The sequence below is a fragment of the Trematomus bernacchii genome, unplaced genomic scaffold (assembly GCF_902827165.1).
Source record: "Trematomus bernacchii unplaced genomic scaffold, fTreBer1.1, whole genome shotgun sequence".
Taxonomy (NCBI): Eukaryota; Metazoa; Chordata; class Actinopteri; order Perciformes; family Nototheniidae; genus Trematomus; species Trematomus bernacchii.
This window is the reverse complement of record NW_022987564.1, coordinates 241346-250215: the sequence shown is the minus strand read 5'-3', so window position 1 is coordinate 250215 and position 8870 is coordinate 241346. Positions and strand designations below refer to the sequence as shown.

Below are 8870 nucleotides of genomic sequence, written 5' to 3'. Positions count from 1 at the left end.
CTCCCTAACAGTGGCACTCCGTTTATTTCACACTTCCAGGAGAGAGTCCGTCAAAATCCCCTCTCTTTGCCCACTCACAGACCCCCAAAGGACGGCCTAGAGACCTCCAAGAGGTGTCCCTGAAATGGGGACTCTGTTTATTTCACACTTCCAGGAGAGAGTCCGGCAAAATCCCCTCTCTTTGCCCGCTCACAGACCCCCAAAGGACGGACTAATGACCCCCAGCATGTCTCCATAACATTGGCACTCTGTTTATTTCAGACCTCCAGGACAGAGACCGGCAAAATCACCTCTCTTTGCCCGCTCACAGACCCCCAAAGGACGGACTTTGTTTGATCGAGTAAACAAAGTCATTTCCAACCCTAACATCCGGATGTCCCCCTGCCATCACATGTCCAAACCAGACGGAGGACAGAAGGTGTCTGGCCGTCGGAGGACATTACGAAGGTCAAGAAACATTTTCAGTGGACTCTTCATTTTTACAGAGCTGTAGGAGGACCTTCTGGTTTCATATGAATTAATATTATTGATGATAGTGTAACCCACTGGATAAACCAAGGTTACAAGGTTCTTGTATTTTGTTTGTTAATAATTATTTATTATTTATTTAGTTATTTTATAGTATATTTTAGTTTAATGGTCAACTTTTGAGAACAAAGCTCATTGGTTCATAACGCAATCATGATTGCAGTTGGATAAAATCCGCCAAGTCCCGCCTCCTCACTCAGGTTAGTGAGGGCACGTTGAAGACGTGTGTGTGAGGGAGCAGCGTCACGCTGGAAGAACGGAGACACTTGTGATCATTATACAAAACAGCGCAAATTAAGAGTTTTACCGGGACGGCGGTGGACCAATCTCTGGGGCTGTCGTTGGAGGTTGGAGCTGCTTTGGAAAGCGGGAGTTTTGATTGTTATTTTATTTTCCTCGGCTGGGTTTTTATGAGACCCTTGGATAAGAAGATTCTGGATTTTCTCCCTGACGAGGGGGATGGCGAGCTACCAATGATAGCCTGAACACCTCATCTTTCCGCTACCAGTGCTAGGATTTTGAGAGGACCTTACAGGAACTATTTTCTTTTGGGGTTTTATTTTAATTTTATTTGGGGTGCCCCCAAGTGTCAAGCCCTTTAAAAAACAATTGGAATTATTTAGAAGAATGTTGTTTATTCCTGTGCCAATATATATATTTTTTTCTTTATAAAATCTCAGTATTCACTTCATTCACTCTGGTGTTCGACTTCATTTATTACCCATCCTTTAAGAACCTGGAATACTGGTCCAGTTTTCATACACCTGAAAGACTGGTTACAATAGCAACAATAGAATGATTTTACATTTAGTTTTTATTCATTCTGAAATCAGACCTAACACAGTTCATAGTTTATCAAAAAGATGACGGGAAAAGAAAAAACACTGTACAGAGATGAGGTTCAGCTTCAGGACATCTTCTGGAAGACGAACACCAGGTAGATACCTGCAGGGAGGGGGGAGAGGGAGGGGGGGTTATTAACATGCAGCCGTTTATAAATCACATTCATGAATAATGAACTCACTGGTTGCCTCCCACTCAGATCTGCTCAGAGTTCCCTGAAAACAAACAAACAGAGTCAGACAATACAGAAACTCTGAAGACACTCTACAGACAGGGTACAAACACTACAGACAATCTACAGACAGGGTACAAACACTCTACAGACAGGGTACAAACACTACAGACAATCTACAGACAGGGTACAAACACTCTACAGACAGGGTACAAACACTACAGACACTACACAGATATCAACTCTATGTGAAAACCGATAATATGGAACATTAATTTTGGGGCCTTTTCTACAGAGTGGGACCCGGTTCTAAAGCTGACCCACCAGTGGACGTCCGGAGCTGCCGCAGTGCTCTTTAGCATGGCAGTACTCTCCTCTGCTGTCTGTGGCCTGGCGACCTCCTTCCTCACAGGGAAACGGCTGGAAGTACAACAGGTGTATTTTAACGGATCACTGTATGTGTTTCTTTAGAGCAGTTATTCCTCCAGAGTTTAATTTACCTCTAGACCCGCCATCTTCATCATCAGGCTGCGGTGCTGCTCCTTCTTCACCTTCTCCTCAAAGAACTCAGAGAACCTCTGCTTCAGAACCAGACGCATGTTGTAGCGCTTCGCCATGCTGACACAAACACAGAGATGCAGTTTGATCAGCCTCTAATTATGTTTTAGACGGAGCCTGAATATTTAGAAAAGCTCTCACTGTTCAAATAGAGGGAAGTAGACCAGCGACTCAGGAACGTCCACCACGTCCTCCAGGCTGAAGTGATACTGACATCCAAACAGAGGGTAAGAACCTTTGGACTGGAAGGACACCTTAAAGACTTCGTTACCAAACGCCAGAGAGTCGGACGCCTCCAGACGTTTCCTGTGGAGCAGAAACAGAGATGGTGTTACGTGTCGGTGTATGATCAGGTTCCTCCATCATCAGTCTGTGGACTTCAGCGCTGTTTCTTACACCAGCTCAAAGGCGTCTGGCGTTGTTCCGATGAAGAAGCCTCCGGGCTTCAGGCGCTCGCAGGCGTTCCTCAGCATCATGTCGGCCTTCTGCTCGCTCTCAAACGAGTAATGGTACACAAACTGACAGCTGCAGATGTCAAACATCAGCGCCGGGTCGTCCAGCTTCTCCGACAGAACCTCCTGTAGCAACAAGTCACAGAGTAAGGGTAATTTCCACTTTATGGACACAGCTGACCATCATAACAAACACATCCTGCAGTCTGACTATCATAGGTGCTGTGGTTCTACACAGGTGAGCTCATCTAGGTGCTGTGGTTCTACACAGGTGAGCTCATCTAGGTGCTGTGGTTCTACACAGGTGAGCTCATCTAGGTGCTGTGGTTCTACACAGGTGAGCTCATCTAGGTGCTGTGGTTCTACACAGGTGAGCTCATCTAGGTGCTGTGGTTCTACACAGGTGAGCTCATCTAGGTGCTGTGATTCTACACAGATGAGCTCATCTAGGTGCTGTGCTCTACAGAAAAAGGCTGATCTAGGTTCTGCGGTTCTACCTTGATGAGCTGATCTAGGTTCTGTGTTCTTCAGAGTTAGGCTGATCTAGGTTCTGCGGTTCCACCTTGGTGAGCTCATCTAGGTGCTGTGGTTCTACACAGGTGAGCTCATCTAGGTGCTGTGGTTCTACACAGGTGAGCTCATCTAGGTGCTGTTCTATCCTAGGTTCTACGGATCTACCTTGGTGAGCTGTTCCAGGTGCTGTGGTTCTACAGGTATAGGCTGATCTAGGTTCTGTGGTTCTACCTTGGTGAGCTGATCTAGGTTCTGTGGTTCTACCTTGGTGAGCTGATCTAGGTTCTGCGGTTCTATTTTGGTGAGCTGATATAGGTTCTGTGCTCTACAGAGAAAGGCTGATCTAAGTTCTGCGGTTCTACCTTGATGAGATGATCTAGGTTCTGTGTTCTACAGAGTTAGGCTGATCTAGGTGCTGCGGTTCTACCTTGGTGAGCTGATCTAGGTGCTGTGGTTCTACCTTGGTGAGCTGATCTAGGTGCTGCGGTTCTACCTTGGTGCAGTCTGCACTGATGAACTGCGCGCTGTAGATCTTCTCGTTAGCGTAGCTCTTCTTCTTCATGTCTTCATAGCGACTCTCGCACTGATCCACAGAGACGGCTGCGATATCTGAGGATAAACATTATTAAATAATTGATGAAGACAGAGGGTCAGAAGGGGAAGAGCAGCCAATCAGAATGCAGCGGGACAGTTACCTGCACAGACCAGGTGATTGATTCCTCCTCTCCTCCACTTCAGCAGATCACCACCTTTCCCACAGCCAAGATCCAACACACTCACCTGCTGAGAGCCCGCCCCCCGCACCTGCTCCAGAACCTCACCTGTCAATCAAACACACAGCCAATCAGCCGACTCACTGGTGCTACGGTCTGTTTTTAACCTCATTATTCATGAAGTGTGAGCTGCTATAACTCTCTAGTACTGTCTACTGATTAACTGATCATTTAATTGAGGTTATTTATTATGAATCAATTAATCAAATAAATAGATTCAAGGTGTGTTAATTGATGGTTTGATTAGTTATTTAATTGAGTTACCAATCAGGATGCTCTTCAGCCAGTTGTTAAAATTCCTCATGAAGAAAATCCTGCTTCGACTCCGAGCCGCGAGACCGACTTCCTGCAAGCTGTTGTAGTGACGAGCCACTTTCACACTGTGATCAATCACCTGAGGAGAGAGAACTGATCAATCACCTGAGGGGCCACTTTCACACTGTGATCAATCACCTGAGGGAGAGAGAACTGATCAATCACCTGAGGGGCCACTTTCACACTGTGATCAATCACCTGAGGAGAAAGAACTGATCAATCACCTGAGGGGCCACTTTCACACTGATCAATCACCTGAGGAGAGAGAACTGATCAATCACCTGAGGGGCCACTTTCACACTGTGATCAATCACCTGAGGAGAGAGAACTGACCAATCACCTGAGGGGCCGCTTTCACACTGATCAATCACCTGAGAGAGAACTGATCAATCACCTGAGGGGCCACTTTCACAATGATCAATCACCTGAGGAGAGAGAACTGATCAATCACCTGAGGGGCCACTTTTACAATGTGATCAATCACCTGAGGGGCCACTTTTACACTGTGATCAATCACCTGAGGGGCCACTTTTACACTGTGATCAATCACCTGAGGAGAGAGAACTGATCAATCACCTGAGGGGCCACTTTCACACTGATCAATCACCTGAGGGAGAGAGAACTGATCAATCACCTGAGGGGCCACTTTCACACTGTGATCAATCACCTGAGGAGAGAGATAACTGGTCAATCACCTGAGGGGCCACTTTCACACTGTGATCAATCACCTGAGGAGAGAGATAACTGGTCAATCCCCTGAGGGGCCACTTTCACACTGTGATCAATCACCTGAGGAGAGAGAACTGATCAATCATCTGAGGGGCCACTTTTACACTGTGATCAATCACCTGAGGAGAGAGAACTGATCAATCACCTGAGGGGCCACTTTCACACTATTATCAAATACCTGAGGGAGAGAGAACTGATCAATAATCTGAGGGGCCACTTTCACACTGTGATCAATCACCTGAGGAGAGAGATAACTGGTCAATCACCTGAGGGGCCACTTTCACACTGTGATCAATCACCTGAGGAGAGAGAACTGATCAATCATCTGAGGGGCCACTTTTACACTGTGATCAATCACCTGAGGAGAGAGAACTGATCAATCACCTGAGGGGCCACTTTCACACTGTGATCAATCACCTGAGGAGAGAGAACTGATCAATCACCTGACGAGTCACTTTAACACTGATCAATCACCTGAGGAGAGAGAACTGATCAGTCCCCTGAGGGGCCACTTTCACATCAATAACAGTGATCAGTCACCTGATGATTATCAATAACAGTGATCAGTCACCTGATGAATATCAATAACAGCAGTGTTTCCCCTACCATTGTCTTGGTGGGGCGCTGCGAGCACCCTGCCAAGGCAGTAAACCTAGGGGAAACACTGAACTGTGATCAATCACCTGATGAATATCAATAACAGTGATCAGTCAACTGATGAATATCAATAACAGTGATCAATCACCTGATGAAGATCAATGACATTACATCACATGTTACTTGTTAGACGCTTTTATCCAAAGCGACTTACATACTCAATACCATGGGCAATCCCCACAGGAGCCATTTGGGGTGAAGTGTCTCAGGGACACAACGACATGCTGACTGCAGTGGGGTTTGAACCTGTGACCATCTGATCCCAACACCAACGCACAACCCACTGCACGACACGCCTCCGTCAATAACAGTGATCAATCACCTGATGAATATCAATAACAGTGATCAATCACCTGATGAATAAAGAGTTTGTATCTACCAGCTTCTCATTGGATGATGCTTCTTCGTCTTCAAGTTTCCTCTTCATCCCCTGCCTCTCTCGCCCCTCCCCTCTCTCGCCCCTCCCGCCCCTCCCTCTCTCCCCCCTCTATCTCTCGCCCTCCCTCTCTCTCCACGTCCCCGCCCCTCCCTCTCTCCCCGCTCTCTTTCTTGCCCCATCCCTCTCTCCCCGCTCTCTCTCTCCTCCCTCCCTCTCTCGCCCCTCCCTCTCTCCCTCGCCCCTCCTCTACTTCGTCTGCCCCTCCCTCTCTCCCCCTCTCTCTCTCGCCCCTCCCTCTCTCCCCCCTCTCTTTCTTGCCCATCCCTCTCTCCCCGCTCTCTCTCTCCTCCCTCTCTCTCTCGCCCCTCCCTCTCTCCCCCCTCTCTTTCTCTCCTCTCTCCCTCCCTCTTCTCTCGCTCGTGTCTCTCTGCCCTCCCTCTTCTTCCCCTCCTACTCTCCCCTCTCCGTCTCTCCTCCCTCTCTCGTCTACTGCCCTCCCTCTCTCTCCCCGCTCTCTCTCTCGCCCCTCTCTCTCTCCCCCCTCTCTCTCTCGCCCCTCTCTCTCTCGCCCCTCTTTCTCTCGCCCCTCTTTCTCTCCCCTCTCTCCCCTCTCTCTCTCTCGCCCCCCTCTCTCTCCTCCCTCTCTGGCCAGGTGTAGGTCCATGTTTCTCTGAAACACAGAAACAGGAAGTGTCAGATTGGGAAAAAGCAGGTGAGTGTGAAGTACAATCTGTATACAGGTGAGAGCCATCCAGTTAGTGCCCCTCTACGCAGGACCCGCCCCCTTTCTCTATGCCCCGCCTCTCTACACAGGCCCTGCCCCTTCTCTCTACGCCCCGCCCCTTCTCTCTACGCAGGCCCCGCCCATTCCCTCTATGCAGGCCCCGCCCCTTGTTCTATTATCATTCATATCACATCATAATGTATCACATATGTCCTTATCTGAGTCAGCTGAGCCGTATCTGGCCGTGCAACACTCACAGTGTCACATACTGTATGCAGAAGTATTATTTTAAGCAACACATTAAGTTGACGAAACACTCGAGTCAAATGTAATTAAAGTCAGATCCACTCGTGTCTTGGACGGGGCTGTGATTTCATAAACCTGTTAATGTACGCATTCAAACACTTTTTCTGTTACCAGCTGTATTCACCTTGCAGGTGCAGCTATGTGGCTTTTATCCTGGATAAAGTGTTTAAGTCATGGATGTTTAAAGTTTAACTTCTTCATATGTCTAATATTATAGTTCACTTTTCATTCAGGAAGTATGACGCTGCGCTGTCAGAACGCTTGGCCATGTTTGTGATTGGTCGAATGCTCCAAATACCACCCCTTTCATGTGAACGCGCACCTAACTAGATAGGGCAAAGCTGGCTTGAGTTAACGAGTTGATAACCAGCGTCGTAGGACCGCTTAGCGAGAGCGCGTTTGTTTTGAATTAGGTCAACAGGGTAACTCAAACATATCCAGGTTATGTTGAACCGGCTTCGTAGTACAGGCCTCTGCTCTCAACAGCAGAGGAAACTCACACACAGCCTCCACTAAATAAACCTAAATAAGATAAACCTAAAACTAAGCTAAGCTAATCGCTGTGGAGATATGCAGCGCTGCAGTTAGCAGTTAGCAGCTAACAGGCTAACAACAGTTAACAGCTAACGGGCCAACAACAACAACAGTTTAGTGCTACGCTGTTTTTTTATGAGAACCGGAGCCTGTCTCTGACGGACCACCCGCAGACACAGGCTCAGATACCGGGGGGAATATTATATAATATAAGATTTACAGTTAAAAACAATAGACTCACCAACTCTGCAGACAGGGCGCGTGCACTCTGAGCAGCTTCCGGTGACTACGTCATATCTCCGCGACAGAGCTTTAGCTTCTTCTTCTTTTTCTCTCTTTTAATGGCGGATCGCAAACAGCTTTTAGGTGCATACCGCCTCCTACTGTATATGAGTGTGTATCATCCTGTCATTCCATCTCTCAACTCATGGACGTAGGCCTATCTATGATCTAAACAAAAAATAAAGAAAAACAAAACAAAACTCCATGATCTATTCTAACCTAATGTTAGATTCTTTGACCTACCCCAGTTTCCCTCAGAAAGGTAAATAGTGCCTTTCTGGTAGCTCTTACTCCTTCTGTTCCCAGAATACCAGCTACACTCCCTCTCTGTTCAGCTTTATAGATGTCACAATGTAATAAGATATGTTCCACATGTTCTTTAACTCCACAGTTCCCACTCGTCACTGTCACTTTTCCCCATGACATACAGCGTACCATTCAATGCAGTGTGATTTAGTCTGAGCCTAGCTATCATGATGTCCTCCCTTCTGTTTCTTTCTTTATAAATATTAATTGTAATTGTCTTTTGCACTTGATGATACTCTTTGCCTTTCTGGTCTTTCTCCCACCTTTTCTGCCAGATCTCCATCCCTTTCTTCTTAATGACTGCTTTTCCTTCTCCTTTTCCAAGTTTAACTGGTAAAGTTATTTCCTTTTGTAGTGCACTTTTTGCTCATTTATCAGCACACTCGTTCCCTTTCACCCCCTCATGTGCAGGCACCCAGCAGAACTGCAGATCTATACCGCCTCTGTGAAGTCTTAACAGGCTGTGGTTAAGTTCTATGAGAATGTCATCTCTGACAGTTGTTGTTGATTGTATGCTTTTTAATATGGACAATGAATCTGTGCATATCACCACCCTATCTGGTCTGACCTCTTCAACCCACTGTAATCCTATTATTACTGCCAGCATTTCTGCTGCGTACACTGATAATTGATCAGACGCTCTTTTTGAGATCGATATTTTAAAGTCTGGGATATATATACCAACTCCAACACACTCTTCCTTGTTCTCAGAACCATCTGTGTATATTTTGAGGTAATTGTGATAATTATTCCTGTCATATCTATGTTTACCATTCAACAAGTCCTCCAACTCATACGA

At 46.7% G+C, this 8870-nt stretch overlaps 1 protein-coding gene across 1 annotated transcript; it reads right to left on the bottom strand.

The window, feature by feature from the left end:
• Positions 1–1324: 1324 nt before the first annotated feature.
• rnmt (RNA (guanine-7-) methyltransferase) lies at positions 1325–6051 on the bottom strand. Its single transcript, XM_034125506.1, has 10 exons — positions 5920–6051; positions 4104–4233; positions 3762–3887; positions 3560–3675; positions 2498–2679; positions 2243–2407; positions 2044–2161; positions 1868–1963; positions 1553–1586; positions 1325–1473 (listed from the first exon to the last, which is right to left on the bottom strand). Exons 1-10 carry the CDS (start codon positions 5965–5967, stop codon positions 1436–1438), a joined length of 1053 nt encoding a protein of 350 aa, XP_033981397.1. The 5' UTR covers positions 5968–6051; the 3' UTR covers positions 1325–1435.
• Positions 6052–8870: the final 2819 nt, after the last annotated feature.

Bases quoted from the DNA above. Each gene is read 5' to 3' on its own strand.
- rnmt (XM_034125506.1), bottom strand. From the start codon at position 5,967: ATGAAGAGGAAACTTGAAGACGAAGAAGCATCATCCAATGAGAAGCTG. The intron at 3,888-4,103 runs GTAACTCAATTA...TTTGATTGACAG, and splicing joins GCTGAAGAGCATCCTGATTG to GTGAGGTTCTGGAGCAGGTG. The intron at 1,474-1,552 runs GTGAGTTCATTA...CCCTCCCTGCAG, and splicing joins ATCTGAGTGGGAGGCAACCA to GTATCTACCTGGTGTTCGTC.